We start from the raw sequence: 23,574 nt of genomic DNA, 5'->3' as shown, positions 1-23,574 counted from the left end.
TTTTTACCAAACTGGCCCAAAACCTAATTTATACTGCATAAGCTAAAAAATAAGCTAATCCAAACGGATCATTAGTTCAATTGATAAGAGACATCAAATTTTATTTACAGAATCGGTGTTCCAACTCTGTACACCTCAATTATCCTAAAGGTAAAATTTCTAATCACCAGACTACCTAAAAAAATAAAATAAAAAATAAATTAACAGTTGTGTTAATCGTAACTGATTAAATGGAAAATTATATAATTGATTGAAGGCTCTAAAAGTAATTATGGATCATTCAAAACTAATTTTTTAAGAGTTAACTTATGATCAATCAGACTAGTTTTATTGACACAATATATAAAATATTATATTAGTATTATTGAATAAAAAGTATAATGTTTATTTAATACTAGTAATACTATATTAAAAATGCATCAATCAAATTTTATTTATTATAAATCTTAAAAAGTATCCTAAAGTTTGACAAATGTTTAGGACAATAAGAAGAAACCAGTGGCCTAATTTTCGAGAGTATTTCTTATGTACTAAAATATTTAATAATTTAAAGCTCTTGATTTGTTTATTTCTGCTGAAATTAATAAAACTGGGATATCGTATATTCTCTAATTTATTTGACTTTTTGCAGGATATATTTTACAAAATTGCATGTGGTTGTTAAACTATAGTCTCTAGGAGTGTGGACATAGTTTTCCCCACCACCCATTTGTATAATTTCGTTTTTTAGCTATAAAATTATAAACCTGTGTATGTTTAGAGTCAATAGCAACAAGCCAAGAACTAACTAACAACTGTTTTTATACAATAAAGAGAAATATATAGCATATATCGCTTTTTAAAATGTAACTTGGTGGTTAAAAATATTTTATCCATAAGATAAATAAATCAGATGATTGAGGTTCGAACCTGAAACCTATATATATATATATATATATATATATATATATATATATATATATATATATATATATATATATATATAATACAATATTTTTGTCAACCGAACTAAACTCACAAAACTCTGAACATATAGTTTTAAAGGGCTATAAATATAAACATGGACTTCTTTTTCTTTTTGACAATGGACCAAACTTATGTACAGTTTCATATACACAGTTCTTACTGTGCTAGATACATGAGAGAAGTTATTTTTATTTAAAAACAATTTTTTTTTCTTTTTGGAATTAAAAAATATAAATAACTACCTTTTTGTGAGCGGAACAGGAAAAACTGCATCGAAAAAAATACATATAAGTTTTGTCCTTTGACAAATACAGTACAACTTTATTTGCGTCTCATATATCATTATAAGAGTATTAAAATTTTCTTAAAAATACTAGTACTGTTTTAATATAAACAATAAATATCATCAAATATTTTTAGAATATAAAATCTTGTAAAGAATAATTGTAATTTATATAAATTTTTACCGTACTTTGAATATTTTTTTACCACTATATAGTTGTATATTTTATAAAAATTCGTAATATATTTTTTTAGTCAAAATATATAAATTATTTTTAGCCTCTGCCGATAAAATTTTCTGAATCTGCCATTTAGATATTAACTTTTTTTAAAAATTGCCGATGTGGTAAGTGTGAATGTGTGAATGTCAACTAGGTTGTTAAAGGATCCTACAGGACTAAAATGAAAAATTAGGAAGAATTTTTTTTTATTTTATAATCCGCAAACTGAAAATTGAAAAACATTAATTTATTCCTCTTTTTTCTAATTCCCCTCGCCACCATTATCTAAAAATTTGTTGTTTTAGTGTACAAAAATTAAATGTTGTTAATAACATGTATAATATTCACCTTTAATTATAATTGATGTTACTCACTTTATATCTCAAAATAAAAATCTTCTAAAGCCACTAATGTCTGAAGTGAAACAAACCATGTTAGATTATTACCAAAATAAAAGAATAACATACGAAATTGCCCATGATATCCTCATAACACTAGTTAAGAATTTGATATAGTAAAATATTTTGAAACTTGTGTAATTTATTTATTTTAAATGTAAAAATGTTTTTTCCAATACAAACTTTATATTTTTAAACCAATCGTTAGTTGATCCATGGTGATAAACGCTAAACTTGATAGAGAAGATCACGGTTCGATCCTCATAATGACGATTAGGAGGAGGTTGAAATTATTTAATGTCAGAATTGATCCTTAAACAAGATTAAACTGATGATGTAAGAAAATAATATTTTTTTTACCAAGCGAAATTGCCTTTCTTGACACACGCTAAAGAGAATTTCCAGGAAATATGTTTCAATATTTCAATCCATGTGAGTAATGAGCAAGGCATGGAAGCGTCAACTTGGGACTAGACTTTTTGCTTTTTTGGCTTTGGGTCAATAGCTAGTACTAAACTTATTTTGCTGTACGCGTCTTAACTCCTAAGTCACAAAAATCATTTTTAAAGATAATAAGGTTCTGTTTAGATTACCTAATTTTTAATTTAAGAAAAATAGTTTATTCAAGAAATAAGTTTCTATGTTACAGTCATTTATAATATTTCACTGATAAAAATTATATTTTTATAATTATATTTTCATAAACTACCTTGACAAATTATAAATAATACATAAAAATGTATTTATTTGTATAAATTATTTTTTATAAATTCAAAAGTAAATCAATCCAAAAGATGTCGAATGTTACATTGTTACTACTAGTATTTTGGATTGTCAAAGACAATAAAGTCAATTGAGAATAATATAAATCATTTATTTTTCTCTAATCTTGACTTTCAATTCAAATTCAAATATACAACAAATTATATTATAAAAATAGAAAATTACATGGGACGAATTTAGACATTAAATATTCGTTATATATCGGTTTGGTTGGAAAAAAAACACGTTCACAAACTTCGTAGTTGAGAAAACACATTTCACGCTTAAAGTTACTACCGGCAAGACTAAAGTCAACTTTAGAAGCTTATAAACCCAGATGTTTCTATAAGTTTCGAACAAATATCTGCAAGTCCTTTCAACTTTGCAAATTTTGGGTCACATCGAACATTTCTAACATAATTTTGAAGTTGATGTTAGGATGATAGCTTGAAATTCAAGGCTTAATTCTTGGATCCGTTTTCAACAATTCATCAACAACTTTAATAATACTCTCATACATCAGTCGAGTTGGGTAGAATTTTAGGTTGTGGCTCACTTGGATGTTGAGTTTTCGATGCTTTTAGATTAGTCGAAGAGGTAGCTTTGTCTCTAGAGAGCAAAGAAAAAAATTTCTTCATCCTATAAAGTGAACAATGAAACCATACTATGTGACTAGAAATAGAATCATTTCATATAATTCAACATGGTATTAATGCAGAATATAAAGTAAACGAATTATACAATTACAATTTATGCAAACATTCTTCCTAGACGGCTTAAGCCAACATGGAAGAATTATAAAATAACTTTATTTTGAGACACGTTTTTTTTTGTTATAAAAAACCATTTAACTTGTTGGCGGCCCAAGCCGCCAAGAAGTTTTAGACTTTTTTTTTTGAAAAAAAAAACGAACAACATTTGTTGCCGCCCAAATCACAAAAAATTGTTTTTTTGTTTATTTTTAATTACAAAATATTTGTTGAGGGCTTAAGCCTTCACCAAGTTGTTGAGAGCTTTTAGCTCCAACAAAGATGCACCGATATCCAAAAACTAACACCTTGCCACTAGAGATTATGATGAGTCGACAATTTATCTTGAAGAAACTGTCAAGAGAACACTGCTACTTTTGGGGGGGGGGGGTCCACACTTTTGAAAGCAGACATAATTTCTCTTAAGAGATTAACACCTCGTCAGCTATGGACTAACAGAGAGCCAAATAAGTTAACTTAACCGAGAAGAAACTATTTGGGTCATGCCTCCAACACCATGAATCCTCTGTATCTGAGATTGAATTTTGGTTCAGAATACCAAGGAGACTTTCCAAGACTTCCAGGAAAAAACTTCGAATTGGGAGGGCGATCCTCCCGGTGAACTGATCGTACCCCAAACTAAAATTACTACACGAACAAATCTCTTCTCCGCCTTAAGTCCCAAACCCACTGCCCTTCAGCCCAACTACTCATCTCCCACACTTTACTAGAACTCCGGACCAAAACTTGAAAGAGTCTTTGAAACTAATTCTTTAGAGGGGTTTAGAAGGAAGTCATAGGATTATCGCCGACCTTTTTAGACATTCCCTCTAAAAACCAATTAGAGACATCATCCACAAAATCACCTAGTAATAACACATTCTTCCACCACCCCAAAAAACTAATACAATAAATAAGAAAATCTCAAAATAACCACATTTTTAATATATTGTGAAACTTCTATCACGTGATCTAAATTTTAAACCAAATGCATGACTTTTGTTTATCAATAAAATCTTCTCACTTTGTAACAAAAAAAAAAACTTCACATTTTTCTCTCATGCCAAAGAGACCATAAATAAAAGCAGTTATAAAAAAGAAATGAAGAAAGTTTGAACGAAAGAAAACAATATTACCACAAATATCAAAGCTCCTCCACCTTAATCGGACGGACGCCTGAAGGTGATGGGTAGGATTTTCTCTGTTGATTTGGAAGGTAGAGCTTACCGATGCATTTTCTGTCATACCCCTTTTGCCCTTGCCGATCACGTTCTCTCTCGGGTACTACTCTCTTTTCTTCTTTCTCAATTTTATCATGAATCTCTTAAATTAGGATATATTCATTTTTTTTTACTGGAATTAGGATATAATGGTTTTGTTTGCAGTTTTGAAATGCCTGAGTGATATATAAGATGTTGTTAGGTTGGAAATTGAGTATGTGGAGCTGGTGTTGAATCTTGTATGTTAGAAATTGAGGTTAATGAAGGTTTTGCCATTAAAAACTGGAATAACAAAATAGAGAACAAAATAAGATTACTTCTAACCAAGACAAGACATTAGACTTAAGTAGTTAATGAGCTATCCCTAAGACGAATCGTTCAGGAGAATCCGAGTTCGATTCCTGGTGGATTACCGTCCCCTTCCATGGGAACCAAATGGCTAATACAAAAAAAATAAAATAAAAATAAAGATTACTTCTTTTTGTGAAAACTTGGAAATTTGACCGACTAGTCTGAGGGATAATCCCACCGTCCACTAGTAGGGGGCCATTTAAAGCCTTAGTTTTGCTTGCTCTGTATGGACTGACCCAACATAGGAAGTGGCGTCAGGAGGATTCAAACCTTAGATCTTGTGAGGAGCACACTCAAAGGTCCCAAGCCTTGACCACTAGGCCAACCCATTTGGGTTACAACATAAGGTTACCTAAAAGGAAAATGTAGGTAGATTGTGTTTCAGTCTACAACAGACAACGGTACAACTCCACAGTTAGTTTGTCTGATGAGAGGGAACTCGTGGATTTGGAAAACAAATAGATCATCAAATCCTCTTGTTCTATCTAAAATAAAAAAGAGAGAGCTTCATTCAAGACATGAATCATGCTTTTCCCTGCCATGAATTTAGACACGTTACCAAAAGGGAAGATACAAAAAGAGGAGGTGATTGAGTGGACAAGCATGCCCTTTTCTATAAGAAGCATATCCCTTTCTTTTAGAGCCTGTGGAAGGATGTGCATAGAGGACTTTCTCTAACTTATTTCAATGCAAAAGACCTAAGAAGCAATATAGAGCAAAAAGTCCGTTTTATCATGCTCAAATTATGAAAAGTTATCACTATAAGATATACGATAGCTTTTGATTCGCTTGCCTTTTGATTACTTTCCAATTTATTTTGTCAAACATCTACTACTCTACCTCCAGTGTAGGTGTCAGACCCGTAACTCTCATTAAAAGATGGCTTTCCCCTGATTCTTGGCTTTTAGGAGCAAGATCTCCTCTATGTAAATGCTGCTTAAAAGTTTGTTTATTTTGTCACATTTTATTTGCAGCTTCTAAACACGGTGGTGGTACAAAGATTAAAATTGTATTAACATTTGAACATTTTACGTACAAGCATTAGTCTGTTATGTAAGATGCATAACATTGTAAAGTTAATTTTTTTCATATCTTAATACTTTTGCGGTGCATTTCTCCTTCCACATAAATACACATTAATTATTGGAATATAATTTGACTGCTAATGGGGATGTTAGATTGCTAGTTACTTGTAATTCTCCCACATAACTTTTGTAAGCTGTTTTTTTGCTTGCTACATTTGTAATATAGCACAGATCAATTTATGAAAGTACCCGAGAATATAAAAGCCACTTCAACAGTCAAATATAGTCTTGTCCTAGATAGTTGTTATCATATGGTCCATTGTTGAAAATGTACTTAGTTTTTGTGTATAAGTATTCTGATATGTCATAGCAATTTGACTGTGTTTATTTCTCTATGATGATCAGTCCTTCACCTGCGGTCGAGGGAGGGCATACCTTTTCAGCAAAGTGTAAGTTTATTTGAAACATTTGTTTATATTCTTTGTTCCTTGCCCCTTTCTCCTTTATTATCCATGTTTATTATCACACTTTCATATAGATCTACTTTGATATCTGTTCAGTATTGTGCTTCAGACAATTTAGTAATCACTCCATGCGAGGGCCTCCTAAACCATAGTTTCTCTAATGGTTTGGGAAAATGGATTGAAACATCGTGTTTTTTTTTTTTTTTTTTTTTTTTTTTTTTTTGAGATAAGCAATGTTAGTTGTTAGTATTACAATGTTATGTTAGTTTTTTTTCTCCTTTGCTAGGACTTGAACCTTGGACCTCCTGCTCCTTAACCCTGGATTGAAACATTGTGTTTGTTATTGATATAAGATATTGAGATTTTCTTCTGGTTTGCAGTTTGCACAATTAGCACCTTTTCTTACCATGAAACACCCGTATAGCATCTTCTAGACTGACTATTCTGTATATCCTTGTTTTTTAATTTTTGGTCTTTGATAGGGTGAATGTTACACTTGGGACTCAAGTAGAGAGGTTGATGATTTCTGGAACTCACACGGTTGAAGACATATTTTGTTGCTGCTGTGGACAAATTGTGGGATGGAAATATGTGAGCTTTGCCTTTCTACCTCCCATTTGTTTCATCATACTTTTGGTCACATTAGGGTTACCATAATACATTATGTTGATAATATACATTATGTTGATAATATGAAATGTTAATGAAAATTTAATCAATAAATAATATTTTTAGGAAAGTTTAACGGACCTCAGTATTTCTGTGCATGATGGATTAGCTTGATTTATGGAAATGCTTTATAATAAGAGAACTTAATCATGTTTTTTGATTCATGCAATCAACTCCATCTAGTTGGAAAGAGGCTTTGGTTGTTGTAGTCCAATGAATAACAACGAAAATTAAACCTCAAATTCTGAAATGCATACTCTTAAATTTTTCTTTGGTTTTTAAAGAAATTGGAATTTAATCTGGAAGTTCCACAAGTATTTTTTTTTTATTTTTTATTTTTTATACAGGAGATAGTTCATTGACATCATTAATTTTGGTGGTCAGTCTTGAAAGTTAAAATTAGCTATCGATTTGATTGAATATGTAGGTAAATCAGAAATTCAAAATATGATATCTGTAGATATATATATTACCTCAGATATGGGGAATTTTATCCATTAAACCATATTGAACACTTAAATTTAAATTGCCAACAACTTTTAACAAACTAAAGAACATGCAGGTATGAATTTTGTGGTTTCCCAATATATTGTGCATATGTTATTCGTTTAAAGAAATTGTTTTCTATTCCATAAGAAGTTAATTTAGTTGATGCATTCCATGAAACTCTGGATTTATTTAATATCCTGTTTAAAGAAATTGTTTTCTGTTCCATGAGAAGTTAATTTAGTTGATGCATTCCATGAAACTCTGGATTTATTTAATATCCTGTTTAAAGAAATTGTTTTCTGTTCCATGAGAAGTTAATTTAGTTGATGCATTCCATGAAACTCTGGATTTATTTAATATCCTGTTTAGTCTCATCTCCATGTATATCAGCATCACCTTTTGATGAGCTCAATGCAGTTTGATGTAATAATTTTGGATTCTTTCAGGTCATAGCACATGAGAAAAGTGAAAAATATAAAGAAGGGAAATTTGTGCTCGAGAGGTATGTGGCAAAATATGATTTTGAGTCTTTGACTTCGATCATGTTAATATAAGCTATAATTTGATTATTATTGATGAATATTGCAGATGGAGGATAGTTGATGACGTTGAAGATGAATTAAATTTGGATGCTCATGCTAGTTCAAGCGACACAGAAAACACCTAGCCAGTTGCTTCTTTCATGAATTCAAGTGTCGCAGCTAAGCTAGAAAATATATTATATTGTTAGTACTTAGTATTCGTCAAGATAAAATTTCATAAAGAAACTCTCTATTTGGAGCTACATAGGCTTGGCCCGTTTCTAGCATTTATAAATCTTTTCATTCAGCACCGGATGTTGCTATGTATTTATAGAGGGCACATATACTAGGCATGCCTGAGCAAACATCTTGCATTTCTTTTGGGTTGGAAAAGTAATAAATCACATTTTGTGACAGTTAACATTTTTACTTGATCTCAAAATATCTAATATATGTGGAAAGTTAGGTTACTGTTCTAGCAATACGTTCACAAATACAATTTAGAGTAGTGGGATTTGTTCTGTTTGTTTGAAATGATAAATATTTTGATCCTTTGTTTAGTTGTTCTTTACTCTGGTAATTACTTTACTTCCCTTTCGTGTGGTTATAGAACATATATATCTAAAGATTCCAAGTGAATGTATTGACATTTTGCAAGATCAAGGGTGCAAATCTGGGTTTTTTTGTGCTCATAGTGGAAGGGATCTAACTCAGTGAGGTTGCAAGAGTGCATTATCTCTGAACCTCAGATATAATTCCATTTACTTTTCTTCTTTTTTCTTTCTGTTTCTTCATTTAGACACTTACTTCTTTAGGATTTGTGAATGCTGGCCTGCATTTGCAGCATTGCTGTGATCGAGTCTTTCTCCAAATTCATAGCCCACAAATCCTAGCAAGTGGCATCTAGAGCTTAGTTCCAGTGCAATTCTGTGAAACATACAAGTATACAACCAAGTTTGATATGGAGAAATTTACTGCTGACAGTGATTTTAGTCTTTGGAGGATCAAGATTAATGCCTTGGGACGATTCCATGCAAGACGATTCCATGCAACCCTCGCAGACAAAGAAAAGGATTTTATAAGAGCATCTCCAACCGTGAACCTATTTTTGGGTTCCTTGTGGGACCTATTAAGCCACGTCAGCTTGAAGCAACTCAACTAATTTTTATCTCCAATGGTGCAACTCTGAAGAACCCATATTGGGTCCCACAATTTTACTTTATTTATTAATATTTTATTCATATTAAATTTTATAATAATTAAAATAATAATTTTAATTATTTAAATTAAAATTGATATAAAATAAATAAAATTCAAATTGAACTTATAATTTAAAATGATAATTAATATTAATCTCAAATACATGACATATAATTAAAAACAATAAAAATAAATAACATCACATAATAAATTAAACTTAAACTTCATCATCTACATGTCCAAAACGTTCCCAAATATACTCGACTAAATTTCCTTGAAGTTGACGATGAACTTGTTTTTCTCGAATACTTGCTCTTCTTTGTAGTCTTGTTGCAAGATTCGGATGAGGACCGCTAAATGTTTCGGTTGTTGAGTTGTTGTCATCCACATTATCATAAGAGTAATCAAAATTACCTCCATATGTATGTCGTTCGTCTTCAACAATCATGTTGTGCAATATGATGCATGCATATATGGTATGCTTGAGGGTGTCCATGTGCCAAGCACGTGCTGGGCCACGTATAATTGCAAATCGAGATTGAAGCACTCCAAATGCCCGCTCCACATCTTTTCTAGCTGATTCTTGATGTTGAGCAAATAACTTTTTCTTTTCTCCCTGTGGCATTGAAATGGTTTTGACAAATGTAGCCCACTCAGGATATATACCATCTGCTAAATAATACCCCATATTATATGGTGTCCCATTGATTGTATATTGCACATTGGGAGCATGTCCTTCCAAAATATCGTTAAACACATTAGATTGGTTTAACACATTAATGTCATTGTTTGAACCTGCAATACCAAAAAAAGCATGCCAAATCCATAAGTCTTGTGATGCCACTGCTTCAAGCATGATTGTGGGCTTACCATGATCACCTCGACAAAATTGTCCTTTCCATGCAACAGGACAATTTTTCCATTCCCAATGCATACAATCAATAGAACCCAACATACCTGGAAAGCCACGTGACTCTCCCATTTGTAAAAGATGTTCAACATCAGTGTTGTTAGGCTTTCTCAAATACTCAGCCCCAAATACAGCATTCACGCCCTGAACGAATCTTTGTAAGCACTCAATTGAAGTGCTTTCACCGATTCGAACATACTCGTCTACAATGTCAGCAGCAGACCCATACGCCAACATACGAATAGCAGATGTACATTTCTGCAATGGTGAAAGACCCATTTTACCAGTTGCATCGACCCTCATTTGGAAATATTCATCATGATTTCCAAGGGCATCTACAATTCGAAGAAATACATGCCTATGCATTCTGAACCTTCTTCGGAATTGAACATCTGTGTATACTGGATTTTCCGAGAAGTAGTCATTGAACAATCGATTATGCCCTTCTTCACGACCTCGATCTATCGTTGTTCTTTTCTTTGGCCTAGAGGAACTTCCAGATTGAAGTTCATTCTGAAGCTCTTGTTCTTCATCACTGTCGTCCATAAATTCTTCTTCAACCAACTCCCAAAATTCTTGATCGTAATTATCTGAATCGTCTGAATCCATTTTAGTAAATAATGAGAGAAGAATAAGATGAGAATGAGAAAATAATGACATAAGTGGTAGTATATATAATAGTTTGAATAACGGCTAGTTTGAATAACGGCTAGTTTGAATAACGGCTAGTTTGAATAACGGCTAGTTTGTGATAACACCGAAAAATGCACTATTTTATTAAACAAAACAAGTGGGCCAGCCCACAGTTGAGGCCAGCAGTGCCGGCCACACAACTATGGCGCCGGCCACAAAGCAAAAGAAGTGGCGCCAGCCACATTAAGTTAAGGCGCCGGCCACAAAGCAAAATCATGGCGCCAGCCATGCATATTGTGGCGCCAGCCACACCTAAATTAAAGGAGCACATTATATCTAGGTATTTATTTTACAAACCCCTTTTTAATTATTATTAGCCTTAACCTTACATTATATTGAAAACATAAGCGAAATATTAACTAATAGTCCCTGTGGGATCGATAATCTTTTATAACTACACGATAAGTCTGTGCACTTGCAGAAATATCGCAACAGTTTGAATAACGGCTAGTTTGAATAACGGCTAGTTTGAATAACGGCTAGTTTGAATAACATAATATTTATTATAATTTAAAGTGGTACTAATGACCATGTTACATAGGTGTTGATAATTTAAAGTGGTACTAATGACCATGTTACATAGGTGTAGATACTAACTACATTCCATATTTTTTTTTCATCTTATTACAATATTTTTCATGAATATCTCGTTGACTATCGCTCATAGTAGAAGTGTCTTTCATCATTAGTTGCACTACCTTTAATTCTATCTCGTCTTCCTTACTTTGCGCTAGTCTTTCCATTAACATTGCTCTTTTATTCCTTGCATCTTGCGTTTCATTTGGAATTTCCTTTGCCTTACCCTTCCTTTTTGCTGCTTTTTGTCCCATTGGACGCTCCATTGGTGATGATGAGTTAAACTCATAACTTGAAGGTGTATTTGGGTTCTCCGATGATGCCTCACTAGCATAAGTCTTTGTTATTTTTGAAGAACTTTCAATCGATTCTCCCATCCATTTAGGTTCATCTTTTAACAATCTCCATGCGTACTCAAGGTTGAATGTTGTACCTTGATCCTGAGCAAAAAATGCATTTGCAGCGGCCATGACATCGTTCTCCGATGTCCCACTTTTCTTTCCATTAACAGCTTGTTTGTAACACCCAACAAATTTTTGAACCAAGCCATTTATTCGATGCCATCGACATTTTAATTGTCCCTTTAACTTTTCCCGCGATTCCCCACGATACTGGTTATAATTGGCAGCGACTCTTACCCAAAAACTCTCAGCCTTTTGATCAACTCCCACAATTGGATCCTTTGAAACATTGAGCCATGATTGGATAAGTAGTATATCCTCATCCCTTGCAAATTGCTCTCGAGATTTTTTTTTAACAACAACCCTTTCTTCTTTTTCAGTACCAACTTGAGTAGAAAATGGTGGAACTTGAGTAGAAAATGGTGGCATCGGTGGAATTTGAGAATTTTGAGGATTAGGATTTTGATAATTTTGCATGAAATTGAACATAGCTTGTTGATAATGAAAATGATTAGGATCCATTTGACCTAAACAATTGTAATTTGAAGTAAAAAAAAATGAAAATTTGAATTAAAATGATGAAATTGTGAGAGAGAAAATTGAAATTGAAGAGAAAATATAAGTGTTGGTAAAATTTGTGTTGGTTAATTTTTTTCACAAAACTATATTTATAACTAAAAAATAACTAAAAAAAAAAAGAAAAAAAAAAGAAACTAGCCGTTGGTAACGGCTACTTTTATTATTAAAATCAAAAAAAAAATTGAAGAACCATTGCTTGTTTATGGACTGATGGCCAGGTGGAGCTTCAAAGGAAAGAAAAAGTGGACCCCAAATCATACTCCAGCTGGCAAACTGAAGAAAGAACCAGCCGCTGGAGTTGGTCTAAGTAGTAATGTCCACAACACTCATTCTTTCTTGGGAGACGAGGTGCTGCACTGAAACTGGAGAGTCTTTACATGACCAAGTCATTAACTAACAAGGTAGGAATACATTATCTTCAAACCTCTATAATTCTGTGTACTTCGCTCGATCTTTTTTTTTTCTACTTCTGCATTTAGACACTCTAGTCTTGTCTTGAAAATTTGTGAATAATGTCTGCATTTGCAATATTGTTGTGATTGAGTCTTTATCCTAAATTCATAACTCTTTTTGAAAGTTAAAAACCATAACAAAAAATAATGACTTTGGAGTGTGACAGAAGTAAATTCAAGAGTATGAAAAACGCTGACCATGTGTGGATGCAGGATTCTCTTACCAGAATCATTCAACATGCATGTTCCAACATTTTGGTTACTGAGTGAGATAGAGTATTACTATTAAACATACACCTGAAATGTGCTTTTAAAAAAAATTTAGATCTTGAACTTACAAATATAAATTCGACTGTAGCAAGCCTAAAACGATCGCAACATAAAAATAAAACATTACTACTTCAAGGAGCCATTCAATAAATGATTTTAACAATGCATAATTGAGTCATAATTTACATCAAGATAGAACTCATATAGTACGAGTAAAATATCCATATATGTGATCCCTATTATTTTGAATATATTGATGCAGAAGAATTTGATCACTCGGTGCCATCAAACACTACACTAAAAAATGCAAAATTCCACTGACAGAGAAGCTTTATAACAATGTCATTGCATCTAGTACCTTTCTTGTGGAACAGTTTGTCCTTTAATAGCTCCTGGCTGCACGGCTTCACATTTCCGGCAAGGTGCTATTAAAGACTTAAACACTTTATGTCCAAACCATGTTTTTGTTTCAGTTCTTTCCTTGTTTTCAAGGTTTCTTGCTTTGACAACTTGTTCATTGTATTTCCTTGCTCTGCTACTGGTTTCTCCATTGATATGTTGTTGAATATCAATTTCTAGTAACGATCTTAGCGAAAGTGGGGGATCTGTGAAGAAAGATCTGTTTGGTTGAAATGCAATTGCATGTGGCTTAATCTGTCCATTTGAAATCAACATATCAGCAGGTGTGATCTTGAATGGATTAGCAACAGTTGAATATAATTCTGTTTTGGTGGTTGAAAATTCGAAATCCGAGTTTGGTTTAGGAGCTGCAGAGTAATTTTGATGTTGCTGGTCTTGAATAGAAACAAGACCAGCAAAAGAGAATGAATCAGCTGAAATGCTGTCTCTTGCTGCTGCATCAGAACTATGCTTATTTCTTTGAAGAGTACCCATTGATTTATGACTGAATTGGTCATCTAAGTCATATATATAAATACATTACATGGTGAGTATTGTGTAATACTAATAATTAATTAATTGAGCACTTTCACATAACGTATATATAATCAATGATTTTCTATCCAGTCATTTGTTATAATTAGGATTAAGTTAGTATATCTCTCTTTTTTTTTTTTTTTTTTAGAAAAAAAAGAAGTTTAAATCAGTTTAAATCAGTTGGACCCAAAGGCTATGACAAGGCATCATGAATATCATTATTCATGAAGAGTAGATGTCATATTTAAGTTGTATTTTAAAGTCGGCTTTGTAAGGTTAAAGTACAAATTTTTTGATCTTTTCCTAAATGCAGAGAGTTCGTATCGTATCCCATACTTGTATTTGACAAGTTTTGCCGTTAAATTATAGTGTATAAAACTTGTATAACTAAAGTAATATTCCTAAAAAACCCCAACTGATTTCAAATATCTACCATTAATTTGGGTCATTGATTGATGTAGGAGGAGTGTGCATAACGGTGGTTATTTACAACGTTAACATTCTTAACCCTTTCTTGATGTCATTTTCAAATCTCAGCAGTTTGATACGAAGTATATCTTAAATTTGTATGTGTTGTGACTGTTATGTCTTGCGCATAAATGCTTGTTGATGCACCCAAGTGATGATTTGTTAATATGCTGTGAGATTATACTATTGATTCTTTTTGGTAGATAGACGAAATAACAAATCATTGGAAACTCACACACATAAAAGAGATGAATCGGGGTTCTAACTCTGACCATGACGTCCGACATAACAATTTTGACAATTATGTACTCCTTCCGTCCCAAATCTATAGTTTTTTTACCTTTTTAGTTTTGTCCCAAAACTTTAGCCCTTTTAAGAAACTAATGCACATTTAGTGATATTTTACCCTTTGTATCATTAATAAAGTTAAAACATTAATTAAATATATTTTCTCTTTCTTAATAAAGTAAGGTTGAATTAGGATTTGTGGACGAAATTATATTATAGTAATTACTGCTTAATTGTGTTTTACTGTGGTCATGGTGTTTACTAGACCTTGCAGTTTATGAAAGGGTAAACATAAGGCCATGGCCTGCATTCAATTGAAGTGACTTTGATTTTCATTCCTTTGAAAATATGTATTATAATTTTCTTTCCACATATATGCGTAATTTCCGTGAAGAGCTACTGGTTCAATTGTGTGACTTTTTGTTTTAATATGCGTGACCCTTCTTAAACTTGGAAAGGTATATCGTTAAATTTTCTAATTATGCATATTGTTAGAAAAGTTGAAAATAGGGAGAAAAAAAATATGGTCCAATTAAAAATCGCTACTTTTTTTAAGAAGTTAAAGATTGATATTAAAATAAGTTCTACTCTTTCACCAAAAATGACGGATTTCGGGAAAATTCGGATTCGATTTTTGGATTGAACAATTTATTAGTCAGACTTTACTTATCTCGCGGCCGAACTCTGAAACACTAGGACTTCTTTCCCCTGGAAACCACCAGAAAGTTATAAACAAAAAAAAATAAATTATACTCAAACACAAAATATGTCATGAAAGAAACTAATAAAAGTAAAAATACAAACAACGTCAAATTATGGGTAAGAAAGGCTAAATAGGCAATCATAAACCCTTACAAATGCAAATATTGACTCTACATATAATAGAAAAAGTTTTAAAATATGCTTGAATTCCGGAAAATATATCATTTTTTTAGTCTCTATAATTTAGTTTAGTTTAGTTTTTTCTTTGCAAAATTTGTTTATTTTAAAATTGATCTTTGTAATATACAATTCTGTCTTTATTTGGAGAGATTAAAATCAAATACTCATCTCCATGAACCTAGCTGGGTTGACAAAGACATCGCATATATTATGCAGAGTCAGAGTTCGAACACTGGACACTCCACTTATGAAATATATAACCACTAGTCTACTAGACAAAAAAAAAGTCAAATACTCAGCATATTACAATAACCAATTCTAAAATGAATTAATTTTTTTAAAGACTAAAACAAAATATCAAAAAATAAAATTAAAAGAATAATTTTACGGGAACTAAGATAAAACTGTTATATTTTCAAGTACTGAATGCATATTAGATCAAAGACAATTATAGAAGGAGGAAGGTTCCTCTGTCATGAATTGTCCTCACATATCTAATTTGCATTTTACTATTGGTTAGGATCAAGTTTTATAGATTGGGCGAATATACTAAAAGCAAAAGAAATATGTATGCATTGGATAAAACTTGTGTGATTCTTATGAGGCATTACATGCATTATACTTAGCTTATAGCATCAAATAAATTAAAAGTTCTTACTACAAACTTTAAACATATCTCCTTGGCTGCCAACTACTAGGACCTCCTGCCATAGCTTCTAGAGAAACCGGTTTCATAATACAATATCCATCATTATTAGAGCATAAACCAGACCTATTTCTTCGTCTAACAATGTGATCACGATAACCCTGCATGTCCATTGCTAGTTTTCTCTCCAAATCATGTCTCTCAAACGACCTTCGCCTTATATTTTGCCTCCTTAAACCAACACTACTCATCTTATCTTTGCTATCACATCTTTTTCTTCTTACTGGCACCGGAATAGCTTCCAAACCCATTAACTTTGCTACAACCCCTGGTTTACACCAAACCACACTCTCACCTGCAACTGTTGGCGGAAAAAACATAACTTTTTCATCAACCTTTGGTTCTAAATCATTCTTTTCTAACAAACTTCTCTCACTACAAACTGATCTTCTTCCTTCTATAGTTCCAAAAGATGACCTATACATGGAATCTCTTCCATCAAGTGAAAACCTTGGATATTGATTCAAAGCATTTCTTGCAGATCTTAAGATATCAGAGTTGTTAACACTTGACATCCTTCCCTTTATTCCACTATATTCATTGAGTTTTTCTTTCCTTGCCATTTCTTCCTCCACTTCTAATTGTAGTATAAGATCTTCTAGTGTTGGTGTGTTTTGCTTTGAATTTGAATTGTTACATTGCAAAAATGGGGAGCTTACCTTGCTACTTGTGACGTCAACTTGGCTATGGTTGCCGATGCCATGCCCAATAGTGCTATTTTGTTGGTTGAGAGTCGAGGTTGACCCATCAGTGTTGCAGAAGGTTCTTAAGCCTTTCTTCATCCTGGCTCCTAAAGAGTTTTTGAGGAGAAAGAATGTCATGTTCTAATTTATTATTATCAGTAGTATGTGAGTTGTGTTGAGATAAAAATGACTTGATAAGGTGCATCTGCATGAATATTCTGAAAATGGGGTTATGAGTTTTCTTTAGTAAAGAGGAGAAGTTACTGTACAAAGAGGCATTGAAACGTGAATAGATTGAATTGGAGCGGTGTTCATGGTATGATAATGAATGGAACATTTTAGTCATGTGAAATTAGATGAATCTTAATAGCTGTCACATGATAGATAACAAAGACGTTCACAGGTATTTCATTTCTTTGGTGCAAAGTCGTTTGGTGTGTTTATAGCAGAGTAAATAAAAAGGCACCTAATGTACTTTTAAGTTTCTATTTTGGTTGAGAGAAATGAAAATCATTAATTAGAGTCACAGTGGTAGAATACATGAAAGTTAGTAGTTAATACTCTGAAAATTCTTGAAGCAACCACAGCTGTTACCATTTTGAGCTTTACCCACCTCCATCGATTGGAGTTCAAGCACTAGTCTATACGGTCTTGCCATCCAATCTATCATCCCCAGCTTTCAGTAGCAGAACCTCCATCCTTAGCCTCAAACACCTAGTCAATGAATGCCTTCTCCTTTTATCATCACTGTTTCCTTTACTGAATCAAACATATCTACACAGTAATCACGCCATACATGCATTCAAAGTGGACTTGATAAGAATAAGAACGAGAATGTGGAACTACAAGGACTGTATATCATACAAACGTCGCTGTGTGCTCACCGGTGAAGAATTCTTTCTTTCCTCACCATAGACAGAGCTTTATAAGTTTTAATCATTAATGAAGTCTGAGTTGGAATTTGATTCTAAAAGTATATTAACGAAGTCTGTTTAAACATAAACCAATTACAGTGACATTTAGAGATTACTAAACAGCATACACAATTTCAGGAGATAAATATGCTTTCCCCCCAAAAGAAAAATTTGTGACCATTTTAAGAAACCTGGGGTTTGGCAAATGCACACCTGTGGTTCTAATTTACTGTGCACTTAACAACTAGGGTCACTCCCTTTTTCTATAATTTGGGGAAAGCATTAAAATTAAAATAAAGAATATAATAAAACTAAGATATCTTATAGCTCTGTATAATTAAGAACTTGGCAAAGAAGGATTTGGGTGACTGTTCATCATTCAGCTTAACCCAACTGTGTCTGAATTCTGCAACTTCCTCTTGTAAGCCATGACCTGTCAATAACAGGAAGAAAGGTCAGATAACAAGAGATCAGAGACCGGCACTGTAACAATGGGAGGAGGAAAAACAATAGATATTTATGTATATGATAGTAGTTGACTTTGAAAGTTTACCAGATAACCATAGTTGGCATTTTCATAATCTCCCATCAATTCAGCCAATGTTTCTTGGTCTCCTAAAATGCGTAAATTATCTCTGTTTGGATCAATGGTTCTTTCACCATGTACAATGCTAGTTTGTGGCTTTAGTACCAACCACAATTCAACTTCACCCACAGGCAGCGCAGTTTCATTTGCAACATGCTTTAGATTGAAAAAAAACCAGACTTAATAAGAAATAGATTAGATAGAAATATGTTGTGAGGAAGAGAGAACAACCTTGCACAGTTTATTAACTGACATAGTAGGCTCGCAATTAAGGCATGGGTCTTTTAAACTTGGCATTCTTTTCTCATCAAACGAGACAAGCATGATAAAGGCAGGCAGCTGAAATAACGTATGCCAAATCAGTGATCCTATCAATGTTCAGTATGAGCACTAAAGCAAAGAATGACAATCACAACACAACAAAAACAAAATTGTAAAAATACAAAATTGTAAAAATATGATCTTAGCAACCTTTTAGATAAATCCAGAGTACAGGTCTAAATGTTAGTACAGGATCTCAATTCTCAAATAGGTTGACCAACCATGAAGGCCAGAGGTTCTCACAATTTGTAGTCCACTAGTATTTAAGAAATCAATGCTAGGAAAAAACAAACTGAGATTGACACAGATGACTGGACGTTCTGCTCACGCTGTAACTTGGATTGAAGTCCGGAATTCTCTAGTTGGTAAGCTATACGTAAATTCTATTGTAAATCTTTGCTGAGGTTGTGTCTTGTACGAGGTTTTGTGTCTCCCCTAATCTAAATATTTTTTTAATAAAAAGAAAATCACTACTAGGAAAAATATTTACCGCGTAATCATTTGCTGCTGAGCTGCGAAGATGTTCAACCAATTTGGAGATGCGATTGCTTTTGGCATTCTTTCCATTGACTCGGTTGTGACTCCGGTGACCATTTTTTCCCCAGGAAAGTGTACCAGATGCACTTATGATGTCTCTATTTACTTCTGGAGTATTTTCTTCACCAACTCCATCTGGATCAGTAGAAGCAGACTGCTGGGGAGCCTGTGCTTCCTGTTCTCCACCTCTTTTGCATCTTCTTGGCTGGGTTTCTGTCAGCCCATCATCAGAAGATGAGTCCTTTCCCCCATCATTATCATTCATACCCTTGTTGTCATTGGATACCTGAAAGTCACCGGAATTTCTAAAGTTTCTTCGGCGTCTCAGATGTGAAGTTCGATAGTTGCCTTGTGATCTCCTCACAAAAGCCACTGCTGTTGCTTTGGCATTTCGTTTCTTACTCAATGCTTCAGATTGGCGTTGTAGCGTTTGGGCAATGGATGCTTGGAACTTGATATAAAAGATAGAACTCTTGAAATATTAGTATCACAAGCCAAACTAAAAAACTTACAGATGAAAAGTAACAGTAAACAGTGATCAACAACACTTAATATTGATCATACTTTCACATTATAACAACTTCGTCTACTGCACAAAAGTAATACAACCCTTTGGAATATTGAGTCCGTTGCGACTGTTGCAAACTAATGCACAATAATAAATAGAGAAGAACTATGATTTGACTATTTTCCTGATAGATTATATACAGAAGGATACTGCCATCTGGACGATTTATAGATATACTTATTTAAACAACTGAGGCAAAATTAGCACCCCGCTGTAACATGATATAGCTGATCTGTATAGATTCCCTAAATAATATTTTGGACTATAGGATATTGAAGTTAAATAAAACAACGTGAATGAAGTGATGTGTAAAGTGAAAAATTTCCTCATTTGCATCAACAAGACAGTTGGGCTATCAAAATATTATGCCTCGTTTACTTTGTGAAAACATTACCTATTTCCATTATTTAAATTGTGTTAATTTTACTTGCTAACAAGGAGATAGTAGATTCTTGGAAATAGTAGATTCTTGAAGTGAACAATTATTTGCATTTTTTGGAAACAATGAAAATGCCAAAAAATTGTTTTCATTATTTTCAGAAATGCATCATCTCTAGCTAGTATTGACATTCTCTAACCACAACTATTCACTTTCAGGAGTCTCACATCTTATTAGCAAATTAAAATAAGCACATATTTAAGGAAATCAAAATAGGAAATGTTTTCGCAACGGGACCTTAGTTTTATCCGGTACGATGTCACAATTCATATATTTTATTTTCTGGAATGTGATTGGAAAATCACTTGATTTCTTTTAACAAGGCATCCATATTTAAAAAATGTTTGAGTGAAGTATCACCTGCTTATGGCGAGCCAGCTCATCCTCATGCAAAGCCAATTCCTATAATATAACCTTGTTAATTAGTTTTTTATTCAGCTAATATATATTTTTTTAATTCAACATGAAATATACATATTACCTCTGCCTCATACTTATCAATATCTGGATAGATAGCAGCAATAATAGCATCAAAGTTTGGGTCATCTCTCAGTGAGCGTCGGCTAGCACAATGTGTACGGCAAGCGGGACATTCATTGTTACTGCAGTAAAAACCAGTCCAGACTATTCAAAAATGAAAATGAAACAAATTACAGCTAATAAAACAATGCCGTGTCCCAACAACAAAGATGTAAAAAGATAATGTAGATGGTGGCAGTTTGAGGACAAACCCAAGACGCATGGATTTGTCTATGCACTCTCTGCAAAAGCGATGTAAGCATTCCATTACGGTTCTTGTTTTTCGAATGATGCCTACACATATATTCAAACCAATCATCTCTTAGTATACCATCTGAATTCTGAACATTATGAAAGCAAATAAAAATAATTATGATGCAACATCCAGCTTATCTTGTAAACTGATATATCTTTTATGTCGACATGGTTGTAAATGAATGTCCCAGTCAATGTAGAAATTCAATGCAGTGTACTTTTACAAAACAACCAATGAAATAACCACAACCATAATTGAAGCTTCGTCATATCATGCAACTATCAGGAATCAGAAGTGTAAGCATCATGTGGGAGGGGGATACAAGACTGATAAAAAGGAGCTTATGAACGTAGAACTTAACGTGATTATGTTTCCATAGCTAGAAATTAAAACTATTATCAAACCATATAAAAATTGTACGGAACTTATTATTATCTTTCTTACTAGAACAAGTTTTTAGGGAAACAGATCAATATTTGCAGTAATAAGCAATTCTAGCATCAGTTATCAGTTATGAATTACATACCAAGGCAGATAGGACACTGAACTTCCTTGCGTACTTCTGACAATTTTATAGCCACATATCTTCAAATAAACAACAATATAGAGTATTAGCAAATGTTAGAATATAATATTTGAGTGAGATGGATCATAGCAAATACCAAAATTCCCATCCCCTCTCTCTAGGTCAATGAATTATGCTAAGACAGCAGCAACTCTTAAGACAGATAAGGACCATTTTAATGTATTCAATTTAATAAAAATGGCCATCCTAGGATTAAAAAGCGGGGTGCCCGGTGTTGAAGGAATGATGTTAAAATGATTTTCAGAGGATTTTGCTGAATTCTGACATATACATCCATACCTTCAAAAATCATATGAAGGAAAGGACAAAATATAAACAGTTTCATTTCAAAGTGAAGGATACTAGCCTAGCAAAAAAAAAAAAAAATCACCTCATGCTTCACAGAAATTTTCACTCTCTTAGCTTAGCAAAGTAGCTTACCCATAAAAATGTCATTAGATACTAGCCTAGGTGAAATACTTAAGTTCATGCTGATGGAAAATAAAATTTACAATCAAAGGTTGTTACTAAGTTGAAAATAGCACCATGATGCAAACTCATTACACAAGATAAGAAACGCTTTCGCATCACATTATTCTTATGTTGGAGCAAAGTTCATCGTTTGTACCCATTGCATTGAATTATGTAATTTTTCAAATAATTATCGGTGTCAATGTGTCAGTGTATGTGTCCCTACTTCATAGTTTGAACTGTAATCTCAGATTTGTCCACAAAACATCGCAAACAAAAATCATGAAAAGCATACAAAATCATGAAAAGTCAACCAAAGTAAGCAAAAACCAGCCACAACAAGAAAATTAAACAGAAGAGCATGCATATGAAGAATATACACATAATCAATCACAATAATCGAATATTGAAGAAATCAAAAGAATAAAACGATAAATAATAGTAAATATAAGTGAAGAAATGCAGAACGAGTAATCAAGTTGACATACTCTTCGTCCTCATCTTCTTCTTTTTCTTCTTCTTCGTCGCTATCAGATGAATGGCTCTGATCTGATTCTGAAATAATAAAAAAAACAAATAAGCAACATGAAAAACAAAATTAACAACAACGATCACTATAACGAAACAAATCGTAAGAATTCATACGAAAATGCACGAAACAGTTACGTAATTGAGATAGGAAAAACAACGGTTACCGTCTTCATCATTAGGTTGGTCCTGGCTGTTCATTTCATTCTCAGACTCTTCTTCATTTTCTTCGAGAGTCTCGTCGAAAGAACGCTTCTGTGCCGGCATTGCTTATACTCGAAGTGTAACCTAGCAACTATGTAAAGCGGCGGAGATGGAGGAGCAGTCTACGGTGAAGGCCGAGACGGAGGAGGAAAACGACGAAGACGGTGGTTGCGAAGTGTGGCTTAACGTCTTGACTTGAGAGAGGAACGAATAGAAGCTGTTGCTGAAGATTTTTATTCTTCAGAAGATTATTTATTTTACTTTTTTCGGTAAAAGAAGATTACTTATTTTTTAGTAAAACATAAAAGATTATTATTTATTTTATTTTAAAAAGAAAAATTATGAAATTATTTTTAGAATTGCTTTTATACATGGTGTGATATGTGAATAAAGTGAATAGAAAGTTGTGTACTGTATTTGATTTTAAAATTGTTCTGATACTAGATAAACTCGGGCCAAGAGACAAGATAAAAACTGAAATTATTGTCCCTACAAGATCATGTGA

General features: G+C 33.0%; 5 protein-coding genes across 5 annotated transcripts; 1 reads left to right on the top strand and 4 right to left on the bottom strand.

Annotated features, from left to right (window-relative positions):
* The first annotated feature begins 4,384 nt into the window (after window positions 1-4,384).
* LOC123917578 (protein yippee-like At5g53940) lies at window positions 4,385-8,538 on the top strand. The gene is made up of 5 exons (XM_045969338.1): window positions 4,385-4,659; window positions 6,380-6,423; window positions 6,921-7,029; window positions 8,043-8,098; window positions 8,185-8,538. The coding sequence occupies exons 1-5, from the start codon at window positions 4,564-4,566 to the stop codon at window positions 8,261-8,263; spliced, it is 384 nt and encodes a 127-aa protein (XP_045825294.1). The 5' UTR covers window positions 4,385-4,563; the 3' UTR covers window positions 8,264-8,538.
* Window positions 8,539-9,534: 996 nt separating this feature from the next.
* LOC123914689 lies at window positions 9,535-10,836 on the bottom strand. The gene has a single exon (XM_045965874.1). The coding sequence runs from the start codon at window positions 10,834-10,836 to the stop codon at window positions 9,535-9,537; it is 1,302 nt and encodes a 433-aa protein (XP_045821830.1).
* A 567-nt stretch (window positions 10,837-11,403) lies between these two features.
* LOC123916930 (glutathione S-transferase T3-like) lies at window positions 11,404-12,685 on the bottom strand. The gene has a single exon (XM_045968521.1). The coding sequence runs from the start codon at window positions 12,417-12,419 to the stop codon at window positions 11,517-11,519; it is 903 nt and encodes a 300-aa protein (XP_045824477.1). The 5' UTR covers window positions 12,420-12,685; the 3' UTR covers window positions 11,404-11,516.
* Window positions 12,686-16,322: 3,637 nt separating this feature from the next.
* LOC123916457 lies at window positions 16,323-17,875 on the bottom strand. The gene has a single exon (XM_045967920.1). The coding sequence runs from the start codon at window positions 17,297-17,299 to the stop codon at window positions 16,439-16,441; it is 861 nt and encodes a 286-aa protein (XP_045823876.1). The 5' UTR covers window positions 17,300-17,875; the 3' UTR covers window positions 16,323-16,438.
* Window positions 17,876-18,015: 140 nt separating this feature from the next.
* On the bottom strand, window positions 18,016-23,304 carry LOC123916456 (putative E3 ubiquitin-protein ligase RING1a). The gene is made up of 10 exons (XM_045967918.1): window positions 23,033-23,304; window positions 22,826-22,892; window positions 21,828-21,886; window positions 21,258-21,339; window positions 21,008-21,128; window positions 20,887-20,928; window positions 19,473-19,970; window positions 18,893-19,000; window positions 18,629-18,817; window positions 18,016-18,508 (listed from the first exon to the last, which is right to left on the bottom strand). The coding sequence occupies exons 1-10, from the start codon at window positions 23,130-23,132 to the stop codon at window positions 18,455-18,457; spliced, it is 1,320 nt and encodes a 439-aa protein (XP_045823874.1). The 5' UTR covers window positions 23,133-23,304; the 3' UTR covers window positions 18,016-18,454.
* Window positions 23,305-23,574: the final 270 nt, after the last annotated feature.

This window comes from Trifolium pratense, linkage group LG3 (genome assembly GCF_020283565.1).
Source record: "Trifolium pratense cultivar HEN17-A07 linkage group LG3, ARS_RC_1.1, whole genome shotgun sequence".
Lineage (NCBI taxonomy): Eukaryota > Viridiplantae > Streptophyta > Magnoliopsida > Fabales > Fabaceae > Trifolium > Trifolium pratense.
This window is presented reverse-complemented; position numbering and strand designations above follow the sequence as displayed.